The sequence below is a fragment of the Lytechinus variegatus genome, chromosome 3 (assembly GCF_018143015.1).
Source record: "Lytechinus variegatus isolate NC3 chromosome 3, Lvar_3.0, whole genome shotgun sequence".
Lineage (NCBI taxonomy): Eukaryota > Metazoa > Echinodermata > Echinoidea > Temnopleuroida > Toxopneustidae > Lytechinus > Lytechinus variegatus.
In genome coordinates, this window is record NC_054742.1 from 51,146,631 (window position 1) to 51,169,183 (window position 22,553).

Here is a 22,553-nt window from a genome sequence, read left to right on the forward strand (position 1 = left end):
CGCGAAGCGTGAGCAAAAAAATTCGTGATTTAGACCTACTGAATGAGACACTCTATTCAAGTTTTGTAAATCATGAAAAGGATGAGGAGGTGGGGATCTTCCTTACATTAATAATGCAGAGCGCGAGCGGAAAATTTTTATATACGTTTTGAGCTGATCGAAAACGTATTTGTTATGGACTGCTTGAAGTTAGCCATGAAGACGATACATATTTCAACATTCAAATATTGCGAGCGCGAAGCGCGAGCTGAAAATTTTGACATTTCTACCTGAATAATGGAAATTTTAAGCACTTTTTGTAATCGTGGACAGGATAAGACAAAAACTGAACATTATTGATGCGAGCGCGAAGCGCGAGCGGAAATATTCTGGACACTCTATTCATGTTTTGTAAATCATGAAAAGGTAAAGCTATTGGAAATTTTCATACATTAATAATGCGAGCACAAAGCGCAAGCAGACAATTTTTTTATATTGTTATCTGAAACTGGATAATTATTTAAATGGAGAACAAGCTGCGTATCTGAATAAACGTGTGTTTGAGATATCGACCTAGAATTTGGGTATTCTAAATACCTTTTTTTTACCATGAAAATCAATAAAGCGAGCGCAAAGCGCGAGCTAAAAATATATGATATTCAGATCTGAAAAGGGGTCACTTTAAGCACTTTGTGGAAAAATTGTGAGGTGAAGAAGGATCACAGTTAAAACAGAGCTGATATTTTCAATTATTGTTACTTTGAGTTTTGACATAGGACCGGGATATTCTATAAGGACATTATGTCATCATAAGAAAATGATGACTATCTTCCTATTTTTCTTCCTAAGCATGAGAGCGCAAAATCTATTAATATTATGGCCTGAAAATTGGACATTTAAAGCACTTTTGTAATTATGCATAAGATGCATGAGTTTAAAATCTATCAATGCGAGCGCAAATCGCGAGCAGAAATTTATGATTAATTGTCATCAAATGGTGATTTTAAGTAGTTTGTTTTAGAATTAATATTGAGATATACATAACTCACTAATCAAAATGCAAGCGTGCAGCGCTAGCTGATACGTTTTGACAATCTGACCTAAATAGGGATATTTTGAGAACTTCTTGGAATACAGGAAAATAATAGGTACCTGACAAATCAAATTTTGCGAGCGCGCAGCGCAAGCAGAAATTATTAATATTCAGACCATAAAACAGAAATTTTTACACTTTTAAAAAATCAATTTGTAAATAAAACAAAATAATGAAAGTTCAATTTCCCAGCTGAATTATGTTTTGTATATTGACTTCAGAATTTGATATTTTAAGGTCCATATTGAGCAAGATATCACCTAAAAGGCAATGCGAGCGCAAAGCGCGAGCGAAAATTTTGGGCCGACATGAAAGATTTAAAACAAAATAATTTCCAAGTCTTCCCCTTATCTTATTTTATTCACTCATCTTCCTCCTCTTATGCTTGCCTTCCTTCTTTTCTCCTCTCTTTTCCCTTTTTCTTTTTTCCTTCCTTTTCCCCTTTTTTTTCTTTTTTTTTGCTCCGCCAATAGGGGGGGCCCGGGCCCCCCCTGGATCCGCCTATGGACACAGATAAACGTGCTAGATCCTAAGATGAACCAACTTATATGCTTAAAAATGGGAATAATCAGAGAAAGTTTTTTCTTTCTTTCTTTCTTTCTTTCTTTTTGAGCAGGGGTGGTATTCTGAGGTCGTTTTATCTTTAAAATATTTTATTTTATCTCTTAAAATGAAATTGGTATTCTGAGATGAGATTTTATCTTGCGTATAAATTTTATCTTGCGTTTCTACAAATGATACGCAACAGAACAATGCCTACGTACACATACCCATCGCGTATCTGGCCATTGCAACGCAGATGATGTGCTTGCGCCCATTACTTTGAAGAAAAAATAAAATAAACTTTAAAGAGGGTAGAGGCTATTTTATCTCTGCGACGTTGATTTCACCAGTATTTCTAGGTGAATTAACCCCAAATGGTGACATGAAAATGAAGAAAAATTATATACTTATTGAGAATAACACCTTAACGTTGTTCCTGTACAATCAGAGAGTATTTCATAAGACTTTTCTTTACTAATATTGTCTTTGAAAAGATGTTTGAAAAGATGCGATATAGACTTCGAAAAAAGATGATCATGAGAGTATTGTCCTTTTTGTTAAAAAGAAATCTCCGTAAAGACGCGCAAGCGTATAGTGCAAGCGTATTTGAAGTCAATAAATTGACGCAATCTGGCCCCTTTGCCACACCTCCTGGCGGAATGGATTTTAATTGGTTGAGTGATATGAGAGAGCTATAAAAGCGCGTTTCTAATTGGATATTGATTAAAAAAATAGGTGTGTCTTACAGAGATAAAATGAAGATAAAATGGTTCTCAGAATACCAATTCGGAGAGATTTTAAGGGTATTTTATCTCACTGATTTTAACGGAGATAAAATATTTTATTTTATCTGAGATAAAATGGATCTCAGAATACCACCCCTGGCTTGGGGACCGGACGCGGGACGCGTATTTTTTAATTACACCACTGCTCCGCCAAAGTATTGAAAAACCCCACAGAAACGGCTCGCGCAAGAGTCTAACACGTTGACCACACACGTTTCAAATCGTCGTGCACTGTGACATCTTGATTTTCGTTCACAATAAACTTAGTCATTCAAAAAAAAAACTTTTCTGATTTCAATAGTTTGTTATGACCTTATCCGCTTGCATTTCATATCAATTCTACAATTGTGTAGGAATCGTATGAGCATTTTGTTCGTAGTTATTGCACTTTCAGACATTCAGATGCATGAAATAATATGTTCTTAGGGGTTCTTAGCTGCAGCTAGACTAGATTTCTTTTCTTCGTCTAAAATTTTCACTTCTCTGATCTTCATAACTCATCTGGCTCTCTCTCTCTCTCACTCTCTCTAGGTGATTCTCCTTTCTGTTTTGGGGCGACAGTGGTCTCCGCATTGTTCTCTTGCTTTTTGCTCAACTCAGAAGACCTTTATTTTGTTGTCATTATATTAGGCACATTTTGTCGATGAATTTTGTCTGTATAGGCCTATTTGATATGCACACCTTGATACTTTTGTTTTTCTCTAGCTATTCATTATTAATAGCATTATTACTATTATCATTATTATTATTGATATCATTATTATTGTAAAGAAATGGATGAAGAGAACAATGGTAGACGTAGCTTAAATCAAGGTTCCCCAGAGCTATCTACCCTTTGGAAAAATTGGTTATGCCGAAAAAATGTCCCTGCTATTACTATTATCATTATTATTATTGTTATTATCATTACATCATCATCATTATTACTATTACTATCATTATTATTATTATCATCATTATTTTTATTTGGCAGATAAGATCTTCCCTCTATCTTTTCTTTCTTTCTTTTTTTCTTTCTCAATTTTTTTTAAAAGGAAAGTCTATAGGGCCTAGGCTTACCCCAAAATAACTTTTTTTCAACAGGACAAGAAAAATCAGATTGACAGAACTAAAATTCACTGTGAGGGAAATCGGACAACTAATAAGAATTTATGAATTAGTTTAATGAAATTAATATCACTATAGGCAATTGCCAACTTGCCGACATCATATAGGTGCACGTGACTAACCATTTATTTTATACTACAAAATTTAACTTTTTCCGAAATTTTGATTTCCTCAAAACTTTTTCCAGCTAGGATATCTAGATAATAGATATTTTTCATGTTTCCTTTATTACAGACTTTATAGTTCTAGCCCTTATTTAACAACCTTGAAAATATGAATTTATGATTCAATATTTATAATGATTATTGAGTGATTAAAGGTATAAAAATATAGTAAAGCTCAATATTTTGGGTTCATTCGATAGTTTACATAACAATGAAACTTGATTCGAGTCATGTCTGAAAAAATCATGTGATTCATCAAATATTGAATTTTTGCAGTATAAATACATTTGTAAACAAAATAAATGGTTAGTGGTGCATCCATGACTTCATAAAATCGGCAATTTATCTTGTGATTTCCCCATTTTTTCATAATTTTATTATGATTAAAATTTCACAACTTTCTTTTCTGAGTTGTCCAACTTTCCTCAAATGTTTTTTATTTTGTTAATCTGATTTTTCTGCTTGGGTAGACTCGATATTCTTTTATTCTCCTTCTTGCTTAAGGCCCATTTTTTATTCATTTTTTCTTCACAATATATTTTTTTGTTTCCAAATCAATCTCCTTGTATCTCATCTCACCCTTTCTCTGTATATTCCTTCAAACTCTCCCCTCCCCCTCCAAGTTTTCGGGCTCTTTTCATTTTTCTCGGTCATTTATCACAGCTACTACTCAACTTTGTCTAAAAGGTGCACTGCCAAGCATTGCTGCAAATGTATACTCTGTGGTTTTGAAAGTATTTCAGGTTGGGAAAACCTCAGAACAAGACAATACTAGAAGGCTTTAATATACTGTAGGCAAAATACTATGAATACCCGAACACTTTAATTCTCTCAGCACTTAATAATTGGCTCAACATCAATTCGTATAGACAATATCTTTTACATATTCATTTTCAATACAAAATCACATATCAGCTCTGTAACAAACTCAAATGGTTTTAGAGCCCTTTTCCGTTATATCAACAATATTACCCTATAAGAAAATAATGTGGTAACGGGATGACTTCAGGTGGTTTTGGATCAGGTTTGGATATCATTCAACTTCATCATATAATTCCGAGAGCCTTGCTTGAGCGCACAGATTAGACTTGCCCGCGAGCCGTTTCTTTCGTATTTCTGGGAACTTTGGCGGAGCAGTGGTGTAAATAAAAAAATACGCACCCGGGACGTCCGGAGCGGCGGGGAGGGGTGGGGTCTATTTTGCTATTTTGCGGATAATCGTATGGGGTGGCGGTGGTGCACGCGCCGTCGACTTGTGTCGTGAAATGTGAACTCGAAACACGGCATAGGAAGGGGAACACCGGTACCGGTATGTATTCTATGGCATGACAGAATGATAAATGCAAGACTCTGTGGCGAATGGAAACATGAGATAGGTTATTCAGACCGTTTTGAGTTAGTTTTGTAGACTTAGCATTAACTTTTAGACCTCTTTTAGCCCACAGGCACAGTGTTACTGTTAGTGTCCCGGGGTTATTGTTGTCCCACGTGTTGGTTTTGGGGTTAGTAATAGTTTTTCACTACCGGTAAGCTTCACGTTCGCGTCTATTAACGACTACTCATTCAACGAACAAGGTAATATGTTTGATAAACCTTGTTCTCTGTTAATATTCCCTGACGTGCGGTGAACTAAGATTGATAATGGTTGACTTATTTTTTCTTGTTTTTGTATGTTTTGGGGGACAAATGCTTGATTTTTTTACCCTGACTGACTGAGCTGTCAGTTTCCATTATTATTCACCATACATTCAGTGGACCGAATCTATTGTTCTCTGGTTGAAACAGCTAACAGGTAGTCAAAGAACCGTGATTGGTGGTGTACGTAGGTGATGATCTAACTTGATTCTTAAGACTAAGTAAATTGAAGTTTTTTAATTATTTAAATTTTAATCTAGTACTAGTAAGACTAAATTGACAATTATCTTGAAGTTGAACTTTTCTTTTACACCAATAGAGAGCCTGCACAAAAATATGCTAAAAATTTGATTTTTTTTAGCGCTCCGGTGAATACAAAATGTTCCCACATTACTAATGAAAAATGGATCGCAACTGTATTGGATACAAAAGTGGCATTTTAAAGAATTTTTAAAATGTGTGCACAGATCTACATTTAGATTCCCCACAGGCAGGATGGTAGCACTTAACAGCTAACAAGTGTTAACAACTCGCGAAATGGGATATGAAGGGGCCACATGTATGTGCACCTTAAATTTAACTCTAAGATTAAACCTGAATTTCTTTTTATTCCATAGAAAATTTCAGTTGATAATGTTCCTTGTAATGTATTCTTATGAGTGTGCCAAAAATATCACAAATATTGGGGAGAAATAGATCTAGATCTATTATTTTCTAGAAAAACCTGGGACAGTATTTTCAGATTGAACAAAAAAATGGTGCCCCATGTCTGCGCACGCATTCACTTTACACAAGATTCAGGGATTTTTATCTGAAAGGCTGCATGTTGAGATTATAATTTTTCTCTTCTCTTTTGTCATGATCAAGTAAGGAGCCAAACTAGAATGGACTTTTCAAGGGAGTTACAACGGTAACTTCACCAGCTTATTCATCAAGATGCTATGGTTAATGTTGAAAAGAGGCCCTTTCTCCAGCCTAATGCGTAGATGTCGCCATCACAAAGGATTTGGACATAATAATGACATAAACAAGAATGTTATCATCATTGAGAGACAGTGTCATGGACAGGGTCATTCAGACCAGATGAAAAGATGGAACGTGATGTTCTTTGGCACTGATCATTTCTCACTTCCTCATCTGCAAATGATGGAAGAATCAAGGTAAGAAATATATTTTTCTTTATTTAGATTTTGTTTGGAAATTTAAACATTGATAGGATTATAAAGGATTAAATACTCAAAACTTCAACCATCATTATTACTTGATTTATTGTCTTATTTACCCGAATAATTTCCGGACAGCAAAACTTTTTCAGATTATACGATTTGCTATCTATATCAAGATGATATCTCTGTTTACAAAGTTGCTTTCAAGAAAGTATAGTTATTTTGTAATGTAGTCCTTCATCAGCTCATTAATATGGAAGAATTAGAAAACAGAGAGAGAATATAAAAACTGAAGAAGCATATGTCTTTTTTTTATTTTTCACACGGCGTGTGTATATCATGTTATATCTCAAAAGGGTAGGTTTCTTTAGACAAATGAGGCAACTGTGTTTGTCTCTGGTGGGCATGTTATATTGATAAAATAAAGATTTAATTGAGCTTGAGTAATATAAGCTCAAAGACAGACCTCTTAACATATGAAAACAGCATTTCTGCTTGAATTTCAGAATCAAATAAAAGCTTAATTTCTTTTATTTTTTATTTTTGCTTTGTTTTAATGTAGACAGAAAGGACTCTTGATTAACAAGCTAGAAGTTGTAGTTCCACAAAGCACAGTAAGTATATAAAATTGAAATGTTTATATTTGCATGAAGAACTATCTCTAGATAAGATGGTATGAATTTTCTTAGGTACTACTATTGTTTAATCATTGAAAGTTTTTTTTTTAGGATGCTTGCTATAAGAAATCTTTTTTTTTAATCCATTTTAAAAATACCGGTACATTTTGGATATATCATGAAAATGGAGTATCTATCTATATATCTTAAGTGGGTAGACATGAAAATGTACAAGTTATTTATTTTTCTTTCACCTGAATTATAGCAAACCATGAATAATTATGTTTCATATAAAAAAGAGAATGGAATATATGCTTGCTTTGATTTGCATTTCCCCCCTGTATGCAGCATACCATTTATGGTCACTATCTAGATTGTTCAAAGTACAGTTATTGCTGAAAACAGCAGGAAAACTTAGGGCTCACAGTATTTCCACTTCATATTAGGATAAATTTCAAAGTCGTGCTTTAACTTCATAGACAGCTATTTTTTAAAATGTATTTTGTTTTGTAAATATGATTTTTTTAAACAAATATGAAAGGAAAGCTAACATCCTAATTTTTATTACTATTTCAGTTTATCAAACGGCGAGGTAGGACTAGGAAACCGTCTCCAGTCTGGGAGTTTTGTCAGGAACACCAACTCACCTGTCGCCAATGGCCTTTGGATAGTAACGTCTCTGGTTTTGATGTTGGCATTGTTGTTTCTTTTGGTCATCTATTACCGGAGGGGCTAATGAAAGGCTTCCCTTTGTAAGTATCTATGGTTACCTTGATGGGTGTCTTTACCTGATATCTCCTTAGGGGTAGCGATGTTGTTGTATGTAGGTATAAATAGAGACTCCTGATAAATACCCAGAGTGTTCTTCTGTTGAATCTTTTAAAAAAAAAATGAAAACATTTTGATTTTTGTTGTAATATAACTAATATTGGAGAGCAATGTGTACAAAGGGCATAGAGCAATTTCAATTGATTATGCACTATATAAGTACCAATTTATATTATCATTATTATTATAATGTATTTTAATAAAGACGGCAGTACAATATACAAATTTATTGAGTGCGGTTAAGAAGAAGGAATTGATACAATAAATTATTTTTTTTATCTGAATCTGATCAGAGGAGGAAGTGATGTCATGAGCAGTGAAGTGTGATTTTAAAAGTGCAAATGTTTCTTCAAATTTGGAAAGTGAGAAAAAATGAGTCAGCTTAATGATAACACTTAAGTGCACAATAATATGTATCATTATTATGCAGGTGGAATGAAAATCAGCAAATGATCTCTGTTCTCTTTGGAACTTTAGTTATGTTTTATGTTAGAATTTCAACTTATGTTTGATTTATTCTGACATATATTCTTCAAGATTCAAAGAAATCTTAGGGATATAGGTGATGGAATAACGTAACTTTAAACATCTACCTGACCTATATTAAAGTTATACAGATTCTCTGTTCACAAAGAAATGGAAAACTAATTATTACAATTGAATTACAACTGAAATGATAATTTGCCTGTAACATCTTATTTTGATGTAAGTGAACTTTATATTCATCAACTTGCACGAGGGATTTATTTTTTCTTTTATGTTATTATCCCTCTTTGGTGAAATGAGGAATGGGTAAATGATAACTTGATAGATTAACATTTATTCCTCTTTAATATTTTTTTAGAGGTATACTGAATGTTCATCCCAGTCTCTTGCCAAGATGGAGGGGAGGTGCACCTATCCAGCATACAATACTCAATGGTGATGAAGTCACTGGAGTCTCTATTATGAGAATCCTCCCAAACAGGTAAGAAAAGAGTCTAGTCCTACTGTATATTATTATTGCTAAAATTGAGAGGAGGTGCACCTGTCCAGCATACAATACTCAAAGGTGACAAAGTCACTGGAGTCTCTATTATGAGAATCCTCCCAAACGGGAAAGAAATGAGTCTAGTCTTACTAAGGGATATTCAATGGTGATGAAGTCACTGGAGTATCTATGATGAGAATCCTTCCAAGCAGATAAGAAAGTAATCTTGTTATATTTTAAGGGACAGTATAATTTCTCACTAAGCATAACTTTTTACCTGATGTTAACTCTGGTGATAGAAATGATCATAAATAGTTCATTTTTCTTGGATTAATTGGAAGATTTCTATTAGAAAAAAGGATAGCTTACAGTAGGTTGGCTGTTGAAAATCAATTTTCTACAAGACTATCTGATATGGCGCAATCGGTGACAGAATTCATTCATCATTAAAATAATTGTTAATGGATAAAACTTTTTTTTTTTTAATCTTATGGATTTGTATCAAAATTTTTTTTCTCTCAATAATACCTGCTTTTTTAGTCTCACTATGTCACCACCATTTTCAATCTTTTCCCTCTTTCTCCCCTATTTTTTTAAATACAATTTTGCTTCATATTTTATTTCACGTCTTTTAATCCAGATTTGATGTTGGACCTATTTTACTTCAGAGGCAATATGATGTACCATGCAACAGTACTACAAAGAGTCTTACAAATGTTCTTGCCAAAAGGGGCTCAGAAATGGTATGTTTTAAAAATTATCATGTTTGCAAAAAATATATGATAAATTAGATCTTTTTAATATCAGTGATCACTATTTATAAATAGTTTTTCATTATTGTACTATATTAATTGGATTCTTGACATGAAAGATGAATTTTGATAAAAGACATTTTGATTTCTGTTGCCGGTTTCACGAATAATGACTTATTAAGCTTCTTGGATGATGATACCCCTTACCATGAAAGATTGAATTTAACAAAGAACAGCATCAAGACAAAGGTTATCAATTGCCAAGATTGCTACTGATAGCACCCTTTTTCCTCCTGGGAGTTAAAAAAATAATGAGACACTTTAATGAGAATTTATCTGAGACCTGTTTACTCTTTAGGTAGTAAAATCTGATTCACAATTTGGCTAGGATTACCCATCCTTACTCTATTATGGTATTGAATATAAATGATTTATCAATTTTTTTGTTGCATGTTGTACCCATTTTGGATTACAGTTGATAGAAGTCCTCCACAATTTACCCAAGTTAATTGCAAACGAGATGCCTCAGAAGAAAGATGGAATTACATTGGGTGAGTATATTGGAAACCTGGAAATCTTATGATTGATGAATGAAATATTGCCAGTATAGTCAGTAAATCTGTTATCAAAACAGTTAAGTTTTTGACATCCTGTGCCATCTGCAGAGAAACATTGTTAGCGTAACAGAGCTCTAACAGTGTAAGCCAGTCACATCTTACGGATTGTGAAGTTAAAACATTCATTTCAATGTGTAAGAATGCATTGTTGTAACATAAGGCATCACTGCCACATTACCAGTTGTAACAGGGCCTCTGTTAGCGCGTTGTTAGCGCTAACAACCTTTTTGTGCGGTCAGTACAGAGCTTATTGTACTCTAAGCCATTAGACCAGGGGTTCTCAAACTACGGCCGGATCCGGCCCGCGAGACTCTGCTGGGGTTTTTCTTAATCACTTTTAAGTCACAATATGAAACGTAGCTCAATGTGATTACATTGTGTTTCCATGTAGACATAACCGTAATAAAAGTAATGGCAGTCAAACTAATTTGACTTTTAAACAAAGTTTAGTGGAGTCTCTTCTGTCTGTTCGATCTACTTTCTTATTAGATGATACCAGCGCTGTTCTCACCATGTTTGGATTTTCATACAGGTGCGCAAGTGCATTTTTCACACTGAACATTTAAAAGAACTAACTCATACCGAAGTACCTTGACAGAGGCCACCGAAAGGTTTTCAAAGTGGGAGGCTGGCCATGCAAAAAAAATCACATTTATACGGTCGTTTTTACGTTTTTGTACATGGTTTTTAAAAGAGTGGGAGGGGGAGTTGAAGCCCCCCCCCACTTCCACAGCCCCTGCTTGACCAATTAACAATTGCACAAGTGCCTTCGTCTTGCAATTACACCTTTTATGCCAAGGTTCAAGCATCCAGTATCCACTTCACCCTGGCCCTTTCAGGTTTACTTGGAGTCTCATCTGGCCCTTCAAGGAAAAAGTTGGAGAACCCCTGCATTAGACTATTTAAAACTGAATTGAAAATACATATGTGGAACATATGTTAATGTCCAGTATCAGAATGGAGGCACATACATGGAAATTCAGTTGGTAATTCATAGTAGACTACAAGTGCTGTATGAAGAATGTACCAAAAAAGAACTAATTGTAACTTGTGTATAGTTCCGTGTCTTACTTAGAGTGGTGATTGATCCAATCTACAGTAGCAACATCATATGGGATATGACAAAACTTGTGCAGTGTTATTTGTTATTATCAATCTGCATGCTCCTACATGTATGTTATAAAATGGTAGGGATGCATGTATAAATGTTAGATTTGAAGCAAAAATAATGAAATTGATGCCATTCCATATGTGTAATTGATTTGAACAATCAGAGCTCATTTTGTCTCACCTGCATAGCAGAGTGAGACTATTGGCCCCGCTTTTCTGACGGTGGCGGCGTCAACACCAAATCTTAACCGAAGGTTAAGTTTTTGAAATGACAGCATAACTTAGAAAGTATATGGACCTAGTTCATGAAACTTGGCCATAAGGTTAATCAAGTATTACCGAACATCCTGCCTGAGTTTCATGTCTCATGACCAAGGACAAAGGTCATCTAGGGTCAGTGAACGTAGACCATGTTGGGGAAATCAACATCAAAATCTTAACCTAAGGTTAAGTTTTTGAAATGTCATCATAACTTAGAAAATATATGGACCTAGTTCATGAAATTCAGACATAAGGTTAATCAAGTATCACTGAACATCCTGTATGAGTTTTACATCACATGACCAAGGTCAAAGGTCATTTAGGGTCAATGAACTTTGGCCGAATTGGGGGTTGAATTACCATCATAAATTTGAAAGTTTATGGATCTGATTCATGAAACTTCGACATAATAGCAATCAAGTATCACTGAACATCCTGTGCAAGTTTCAGGTCACATGATTAAGGTTGAAGGTCATTTAGGGTCTATGAACTTTGGCCATATTGGGGGTATTTGTTGAATTACCATCATAACTTTGAAAGTATATTGGTCTAGTTCATTAAACTTGGACATAAGAGTAATCAAGTGTCACTGAACATCCTGTCCGCATTTCAGGTCACATGACCAAGGTCAAAGGTCAATGAACTTTGGCCATAATGGGGGCATCTGTTGATTTACCATCATAACTTTGAAAGTTTATGGATCTGATTCATAAAACTTGGACATAAGAGTAATCAAGTATCACAGAACATCCTGTGCGAGTTTCAGGTCACTTGATCAAGGTCAAAGGTCATGTAGAGTCAATGAACTTTGGCCATGTTGGGGGTATTTGTCGAATTACTATCAAATCTCTGTAAGTGTATTGGTCTAGTTCAGAAAAAGTGGACATAGGGTAACCAAGTATCACTGAACATCTTGTGCAAGTCATAGTAGTTTTCAAAGTCAGCACTGCTGCTATATTGAATCGCGTGATGCAGGTGAGACTGCCAGAGGCATTCCACTTGTTACATAGGGCTCCTGTCTCAAGTAATCCATTACAATAGGAATATTCTTGATTGTGATTGATTACCAGGACCAAAGATACCACCTGCGTTAGCCTGGATAGACTGGGACGCTACACCCCAGGAGATAGACAGGTTGTTCAGGGCCATCGGACAAGAGGTAGGTGATGATCAAGAAGCAAAGACTTCACCAAATACATTACCTTATGATAATAAGTGTATAGCTGGTGCAGACACCACTTCAGTTACCTTTGCATTCTGAGTCTCCTGTGACCATGGTCATCAATTGAATAGAGACACAATAGCACCCTGCTGCTTGTGCCGATGCCACTTGCTGGTGTGCTCAGTAGATACTTATCTTGGTACAAAATACAAGTTTGTCAATATTGAAATCAATTTATTACGAACATTTCTAAGAAATTATTGCTTAATATTGCAAACAAGCAAAAACAAAGCTGATTTTTAAGATATGTCATCATTCCAAGGAATAACTTAGATTTCTGAAAAGTGGATTGAATGATTATAAATTTGACAATATTCAAAACTATCATATGGCTTTCTTAAGTCATACTTGCGCACATGATTTTCAATGCATATTTTCATTGATTACTGATTAATAAGCAGTAGCAGACATCCTATAAAGCATGATTTGATCATGGAGCTAACAGAGAAGGAGAACCATCTTCCAATTCCTCTGTTAATCCTTTGTTATTGCTTCCTTCGGGCGAAGGAACGATATCTAACATCAATCGGCGAGCCGCCAGGCCAAAGTTAGAGCACGCTTACATAACGCGATAAGCCCCCTCGTAAAATCTGAGGTCAGAGATTTTTTGAAGGACCCTGCGAGGCACCGCCGTAAACAACGTTCTCCCACATAACTTCCCCTGAGCTCAGTTTTTTTTTCAAAATTGAAACACGACTTGCTGTTCTTCTAACATCCATATCTCTTCGTACGGATTCCTGATGTACGTCTTTTATGTATGGTTGAACTTCTGAGATGATCCCCTTTGCATACATACCAAATACGTTGCAATCTGAATTGACTCAACAAAATTACAAACAGAGGAAGTTGGAGATTGGTCATTTTAAGTATGTCTGTTTTTCTTCCATGGTTAAATCTTTTCCTACCCTTACCTGTTTTAGAAATTATAATAAAATGAAAGAGCATATTTTGAGCTAAATTTTCATGCCAAGATCATTTGTGAGAGTACAATAGAATCGATAGTATAACGACGAATCTGCGGGGCATTTCTCTGGCGATTGTCGCATCGTGGAGTACCCTCCGGTGCCTCACGCATTCCTATTTGTGTAAGTTGAAAGTGAGTGTAATGAATGACGGGAGCCGTGCTCGCTCAGCTCTTGTCTCTGTATCGTTTTTGGAAAATAGCAGGGGCCGCGGAGCGAACAGATTTAATTTACAAACCAGTAAAAAGGAGAACAAAGTATAAAAATTGTTATTCTACATAATAAAGAAATTAAAAACAACATGTTTGGGACCACAAAGAAGTATACCCAGTTCTATGTCAGGACGATTCATTTTAAGTTACAAAGTCATTTGGAAAAAATTACAAGCGAAGTTTTACAATTTTTAGGACCAAAAATAATCATGATTTAAAATTATTTTAGAGAACAAAATAAAAGATGATTACAACTATTGAATTCATATCTTTAGTTTAATCTAAAGAAAAAAAGGCTTCCAAAATATAAAGTGTCCGGACACCTGACCCCCCCCCCTCATTTCTAAAACATTCTATTTCTGTTCTAGATATATTAAGAAACACCGAATATCATTATGATTTTTGTTAGATTAGATTTTTTGTTTGTTTAAGATTGTACTTTTTTCTTTCTTTCTTTCATATCCTTTTTCTGGCATCATTCTATCCTTCCTCTTTGCCCCTTTTTTTATTCCATCCTATCTTTCTTTCCTGATCTCTCTCTGTTCATTTTTCTTTCTTTCCTTGTTTGTCTTACTCTCCGTCCTATTTTAAATTTCCTTTTTTCCTTCATTTTTTCTTTCCACTTTTCTTTGCTTCCTTCTCCCTTTTCTTTTCATTCTTTCTCGATCCTTCCATTATTTTCTTTTTTTTAAATTCTCTCCTTAATTTTTTCCTCCCTCTCTTTCATCCTTTCTTTCATTCTTTATTATATTTTTTCCTTCTAATTTGTGTCCTTTTTTCTTTATTTCCCTCCCTCCCTTCCAGGGTGACCAGACGTCCCGTATTTTGCTCCTTTGTCCCGACAAACCCTTCCCGGGACGCCTTTTTGTCCCGTATTTAAGAATATTGAACAAAATGTAGTTAATGCATTTAAAAGTGGTGATTTTTTTCATCAAATAACCAACAGATGACGAAGCAGAGATAACAATGAAACTAATTTGGAGATGTAATCGGTGGAACAAATTATTTAGTTTTCATAACTAGATCTTGTTGTTTCAGCTTTCGTTTTGAGTCTTGTTGTGTATGATGCCGCTGTTTCATCTAATTTTTAAGTTTGACAATGTTTCACTTTAAAATTTTACTCATTTCTAAATAATGTTAGTTTTTCAAAATTCTGAAAATATATTAAAAAACACCAAACTTCATTATGATTTTTGTTAGATGACTTGATTTTTTTGTTTGCTTGAAGTTTGAACTTTTTTCCTTTTTCTTTTGTATCATTCTTTGTTCATCCTTATATCCTTCCTGCTTGCCCTTTTTTTGTTCCATCTATCTTTATTTCCGATCTTTTTTTCCTGAACCTTTCTCTCTCTCTCTCTGTTCATTTGTCTTTCTTTCCTTTCTGTTACTTTTCTTTATCAAATTTCCATTCCTTATTTCCTGAATTCATTCATTCTTTCTTTCCTTAAACTTTTCTTTGCTTCCTTCTCACTTCCTCTCCCCTTTTTCGTTCTCTCCTTCCATTATTTTCTCTTTTTGTCATTCTCTCATCTCTTCATTCTTTCCTCCCTCTCTTTCCTCCTTTCTTTCATTCTTTATTTTATTTTCCCTCCAATTCTTTTCCCTTATTATTTCTTTCCCTTCCTTCCTCCCTTCCTATTTTCTTCTTTCTTTGTTTCTTTCTTCCAAAGAATGAAGGAAAATATTTCTTTCCTTCATTCTTTCTTTCCTCCCCTTTTTCTCACTTTCTTTTTTCCTTTCTCTTCTTTATTTTGTCTTTCACACATCTATTCATCTTCCTTCCCTTCCTTTCTTTTTTTTGTCTTTCTATATTCATTTCAAAGAATGACGGAAACCTTTTTTCTCTCTTTTATTCTTTCTTTCATCCTTCTTTTATTCTAATTTTCTTTAATGTTTTTCTTTTCATTTTCCCCTTCAGTTCATTTTTCCTTTCCTTTTTCCTTTTCTTTTGTCTTTTCTTTCTCTCCTTCATTTACCCTCCCTTTCAATTCTTTATATTTTTCACATGTCTAACATTGTGTATCTTTTTTGATCTTTTTTGTTGATTGTCCCGTCTTTCTTTCTTTCAAAGAATAAAGGAAGCATTTTTCTTTTATTCGTTCTTTCTTTCCTCATCCTTTTTTCTTGCTTCTTTTATTTCTCTCCCTTATGTTTTCTTTCACACATCTTCCCTTCTTTTCTTTTTCTTTCCTTCTAAATTCATTTCAAATAATGACGGAAACGTTTTTTTCTTTTATTCTATCTTTCATCATTTTATTCTAACATTCCTTTTTTTCTTTATTTTTTCCTTCATTTTCCCCTTCATTTTTTTCTTTCTATCCGTTCTCAATTCAACTCTTTTCTTTCGCCTTTTCATTCCCTCCTTCATTCTTTCGTTCACCCCCCCCCCCCCCACCTTCCAGTTCTTTACATTTTTCCCCAAGTCGAACACCGTGTAGCCTCCTTTGTTGATCTTTTTTTAAGACCTGGCTCGGTCGATCCGCTCATGCAGCGTACTTTGTCGATTGTCCCGTATTTCTTTTTGTGAAATCTGGTCAGGCCTGCATTCAGCTGGTTCCAAAACCAGATTTTCGTCTTCGAAATCACGACGTTCGAAATCGTGAGCCACCATGTTTGCATAAAATTCGTGAAGCCGATGTGAAATGCATTATGGGTGAAAACACTACTGCGCAAGCGCAAACCCGAGCTGTTGATCGCGTCGATCAACTTTCCTTATCTGATTTACGAGCGGCCTCTGTAATGCGCCGTGAGGGACCCTGCTGAGAGGGGATTAGCGGTGCCGCGCATGGGGCAAAGCGTTTGAGAGAGTCAGATCTCCTTCTGTTAATAGCTCTATGATTTGATCAAGGCGGTGATACGTAATACGTCTTAATTTTTAGTCAGACTTAATTTCACTTCAATATTTGTGAAACACCACCGATGACCTAGTGGCAAGGTAATTCAGAAAAGTGTCATTTGTCCATAAACTAAAAAAAAAAAGTTTCCTAATATTAGATCAGACAGGGTTGTTTGGGACAATTTTTTTGTGTCAAATGTATGATGTGTAAATGAGTTGAGTTTTTAAACTTTGAATGCATTATGAAACCGCTGTATCGCATGTTGACATTATACTTTCAAGTTGTATTCATTCAATTCCTTACAGATGCCTCTGAAGAGTTTATTTGGAAGTGAAGAAATGAGATTGGAACAAATGGTACATTCTAATTATTGCTCAGGTGAAGACTTTTTTTTGCAGGAGTTTCTGCATTCTATTCATAAATCAATGATAAATTACAAACATGTTTACATGATACCAAACATCTAAATGAATACAATTTAAATGTGACAATTGAAGAGATACATTATAGATAATACAGAAAAGACTGATAATTAAATCATACATAAGCATGTGATATAGTGAGTTTGGTAAAATAAAAGACTTGATAAATAACCAAATCCACTTGTGATTGACTTTGTATTATATTGATGGATATTATAGATTTTCAAACAGTTTATATAGTCAGTGTGATGAAGGTGCTTCTTTCCATCTTCAATTATTTGTATCACCATAGTATAAAGGCACAATGTGTGATTGCATTTTTATATTAATCTTTCTGGATTCACAATTCTTTAAGAAATTTTCTGTTTATGCCAATGCAATGTTCATACTTTCAATCTGGCATAAGATAAGCTTGTTAAGAGAACAAAACTCTTTTTTTTGCTTCAATAATATGCATACAAGGAAACTATAATTTTAGACACACTAAATTGCCAAAAATACACATTTTATCTTTTAAAAGATTAAATCTGTGGCAATTAATAATTGTGGAAAATATATATTTAGAGAAAATATGCATTGCAAATGTCTAAAGAAAACTCAGTGTTCAATATTTGTTCTTCCTTTTTATAGGGAGGGGGGTAGGTCATTTTATATGGGGATAACATGCTTGATATCTTTTTCCATGTTCATCCAGATATGTCACTTTCTGATGTGGATGAGCCAGGTTTTATTTCTTTCAACAAGAATAACAACATCCTCTATGTACGCTGTAAGGTGAGTGAATGTCCTAATGTCCTCTGGAAAGGCATCATTCATTGATTAGTCCCTAAGACAGGATTTAATGTTAGTATTGTCAGTGCATTAGTTGTTATAATACTTATATTGAAGCATAGCAATGTTCTTAGTAGTCGGATTAAACAAATAAGACAAATAAATATTCAACTAACCATAAAATCTGAGTTTTGTGTTTATTTTTATGAGCTAGATAGTTTTAATGAGTGATAAGATGTGGTTTTGTCAAAACAAAGTATCTTTGGACTCTGTCATTATTCTTCCAGTTTCGTTGGTTACTAATTATCCTGAATAATGTTAAGTTGGTAGATTTTGCTGTCCATTGTAAATCGAGGAATTATTTAATCACTGACATGCTGAGCTGCATTATGCTACTGATTAGCATGACACTATGTATGTCTGTGTTGTTATTGAACCTGTTCACATCTGGCATCCTTTTAAAGCTTTCTATTGTTATAATCCTAAATCTTTTGTAATATTTTTTTTCTAGTTTTGTTTCTAAAAAAATTCATTGATAGTTGTTTGCCTTGTAATTTGGTTGTTTACCTTGGTTTGTTTTACAGTCTTAAAATGTTCCTAAATTGTGGTAAATTTATATGAAGTATTTATTTATCTCTGTAATAGGATGGCTGGGTTGGATTCCGCTCCATCTCTCCGATCGGTCGTAAGAGGATGACAGCCAAGGAGTTCTATAATGGTTATCTATCAGGTAGGAGGAGAGATGATGATGATGAAAGGAGATGTTTTAGGAATCGTGATGTCACAGATAGATGACCCTGGGATCGGTAGGAATCGACTTCCGTGTAAACCAATGCGAAAGACCAGATTATTTCTGAGTCCTGCTTCATCTTTACCCACACAGTCAAATCTGTGTTAGTTGGATATCCAAGTATGAAGACTGTCTGAAGTTGCTGGGTTTTTATTTTGTGTCCCTTGTGAGAGGAATTACTTGTTAAAGCAATCTAGAAATGCCCATTTTCAGTACGGCTCAATGCGACAGAATGAGATCAATGGTTACTAACACAAGAGTTTTCTATCTTCTGTAAGTAATGGTCATAATTGAGGACATGATATTGAATTTTATTACATTTGCATGCCGCCATGCTGTATTTCGATTGACAATATCTCTCTCCCCAATTCTGTTTTCATTGTTTGCATGTTAGAAGATCATATAGGGTATAACTGAACTGGGGAAGAACCCTTTTTAAAACAGATGTCTAGGAGGTTACCAGTGGGAATTTCAATTTGATTATTTTCCATGAATGACTATCAGTCTCACAATCATGCAAATTGAAACCTCTTAAAAAAACCCAACTGAAAACCCGAAATCGTACCTACCCTGTTCAATTGAAAATTCAAAACATAGCTGAATAGTATTTGTCATTTATCATCACTATTTGATTCATCGGTTTCATTCTCAGTGGATAGACGCAAATTTTGTCATTTGGTTGACAAGTATGATTCGGATGGCTATCTGACAAGTCACAACTCTGTGGATCAGCTATCAATAACTTACGGTTGACAGTCTTTAACTTTCCTGCCATGGAGTGGGTTGATACTATAGACATCACCCTCATTTGGTGATGTTGACAATGAATAAGGCTCCATGAAATAATTGTCCATCTTATTTTCATTGTGAAAGCCATCTTCAAAATTACCCTCTGCCCAATCAGGCTGTATCTCTCTATCATGTTTGACCTTATTCTCCATGGCCCGTATTCTGAAGTCAGGTTTAACTTAAACTCAGGTTTAAAGTTGTGTTTTAAAGTATAGATAGCCAATTGTTACACAAATCACTAACAGTAGGGATATCATAATTCAGCTCATTTGGCTTTCAAATCATTCATAATTGTGTAGGAAGTATAAATAGATGATTGTCTTCGCCATCGATGAATCAGGAAAGAGCACAGTAAACATAAGAAACATACACCTTAATAAAAATGTTGATACTTTTGGCTTCCCATACTTAAACCATGACTTTAGAATCCCGACTTCAGAATATGGGTCCGTGGCAATAGCCTTGAGATTTTCTCAACAAGATCATTCATCTTACTCAAAGCAGCTGCTTGTATCTCTACAAAATCTTCATCCCATGATTGTCTATAGCATGAGGAAACATCTTTTGAAGATGGGAAAAAAATAAAGGAATAGAACAATGGCAACCGCTGCTTCAGGTAACATGAAATATTTTGTAATCCACATTCCATCAATTAGTGGAGCAATGCATCATTTGTTTATCAGGAAAATTGTCTATGAATTATCAAGTGTTTTAATGAGTCTTTTTAGGCTGTGTGTTACACAATAACATGTTTTAAATTAGAACTTTGATAGGGTATTAAGTTACTCAATTTTCTCTGTTTGGGGATTTCCCAACCATTTCATGCCACTTTGGGTACTTTAATAAATTGATAGATACATACAATTCAAAAGGTGCCTGCGCCTCAATGGATCTGCACTCCTACCAATGTAAGTGTACCATTTTAAAATGTCACGAGGCTATCATATGTCATCATCACCACCATCAATCCAAAGTTTTAGATCTGGTTTTGTCCCAGTGAACGGGGTTGACCGGATTCACCTCACACTTGCAGCAATCGCCTGTACCCCTCCCTCCACTTTGCCCTATTCAGTGCACCTTAGATAAGTATTCTGATTGTAACAAAAATCCTCATGATATTGCTGCTTTCTTATGAGTCATGACCATGTTGATGTTGAAAAATTCCTGACACACAATCTACTTCCAAACGATGTGATTTCACTGTCATTGATTCCAAATTTCTATGAAGTTTTGATGTTTGGTATTTTGCGCATGTCAGCCGTATATGCCCGTATCATTGACACTTCGTTTCGGAAACCTCACGAGGACTGTCAGTTTGTGCATGGTGGGATGGCCTTTGAGAGAGGGTGTTCTGTGCATTTTTAGGTTTAGTTTTCATGACATGTGGCTTTAAGCCTTTTGGTTGGCATTTTGGGCCAACTTTGCCTTTATCTGAGACTCTTGCTCTGACTTTGATCTGGCTTTTTGCAATTCCAGCTAAGATGGCCAACCTCCTCGCATTCAAAACAGCGCACCTCCTACGTTGAGACAAAAACACCATAGTTCACACCTACATGATATACATGAATAGTAGTGTTGTCAAACTTTGAACCTCAATCATTTGCTAAGTTTTTTTGTCTTTTCTGGCTAATTATAAGTATCTGTTTCTGTTGCTATTAGAACTCCAATAGCTAGTCCATTAACGTATGAATGTGTGAGCACCAAGAAATCTTTGCAACTGGTGCAATCTGTTACTTGATGCATCCATGAAACAAAACTCTCTAGAAAACTTGGACATTATATGAACATGTTGCTTTAAAGGTGAGCAGATGACTACAATGGCCTGGTTTTTAGCAACCTCCACAACCATCTGGCAATGTACTTGTCTGCAAATGTGCTTCAAACTGATGAACATTTCTTGATCATCATTTGCCACACAATAATTAGCTTTGAAAATCTTCCCATACAATCTACAGAATTTAGAATAAACACAAAATGCAAATAGTATTCGGGGAAAAAAAACCTCTAATGTTTTTATTATTCCATGGAGTGGAGAGGCAAAATTGTAGGCCTGTTTTTTTTTCCATTTAGAAAAGGAAATAAACAGCACCAATGACTAATGTCAGAAATAGGGGGGGGGCAGGGCCGGCTTGCTCCCCCCCCCCAGATCCGCCCTTGCATGATTTTGAAAATTGCCGGTGAAAATCAAATGGCGTGGCTCACTACCGGATGTTAAACAGCGGTCTCGCCGGGAGCAGCAGCCCAGGGAATGGCAACAAATGCAATATTCTCAAAACACTCTACACATTGCCAACCATGATACAGCTACAACTAAAAACACGTAATTCAATCTAACATGCCAATAAAACAAAATGACATTTCAATAAATAATCATACCTTCGAATGCAGCAACAACATCAGGAAGCATGCCCCACTTCTGAAGAAGGTTTTGTATGCCACTGATGGTGCCAACCCGCCATGACTCGTTGTGTTAGTGACCTGATAAATGCATTATTGCTATGCTAATACATTGAGCATTCAAGTGATATGATTTTATTGTCATTGATCCACACTTGTCTCATAAAAAGATATAAAGGTTGGATTTCATTTTATGTAGACCTTTCAATCCAGAGATGAGTTTCGGTATAACCTTATTCTTTGGAATAATCTGCCACTTTTATTGCTTTCATTGGTCTATCTGCAACACTTCTTTTCTATTATGAACTGTACATCTCCCTGGATCTCCCACAAACACACCTTGATTGAGCCTCAAGTACTGGTGAAGGAGATCAAAGAACCTGCACCAAGAAGTCTTCAGAGACTGGGTGTGAGCCTTATCATTGCGACTACCAATCCTTTTTTTTCTGCTTCCAGCTTAGGCTCTCAAAGAGAATGAGAATATACATGTAGGAAACAGTATCATTATCGATATCTTTTGATTT

The 22,553-nt window shown here is 35.1% G+C and overlaps 1 protein-coding gene across 1 annotated transcript; it reads left to right on the plus strand.

Annotated features, from left to right (window-relative positions):
• Window positions 1–4,912: 4,912 nt before the first annotated feature.
• On the plus strand, window positions 4,913–19,851 carry LOC121411292 (methionyl-tRNA formyltransferase, mitochondrial-like). Its single transcript, XM_041603938.1, has 11 exons — window positions 4,913–4,974; window positions 6,174–6,466; window positions 7,035–7,086; window positions 7,666–7,841; window positions 8,762–8,884; window positions 9,528–9,630; window positions 10,115–10,190; window positions 12,698–12,786; window positions 17,166–17,238; window positions 17,977–18,056; window positions 18,699–19,851. The coding sequence occupies exons 2-11, from the start codon at window positions 6,243–6,245 to the stop codon at window positions 18,846–18,848; spliced, it is 1,146 nt and encodes a 381-aa protein (XP_041459872.1). The 5' UTR covers window positions 4,913–4,974; window positions 6,174–6,242; the 3' UTR covers window positions 18,849–19,851.
• The last annotated feature ends 2,702 nt before the right edge of the window (window positions 19,852–22,553 follow it).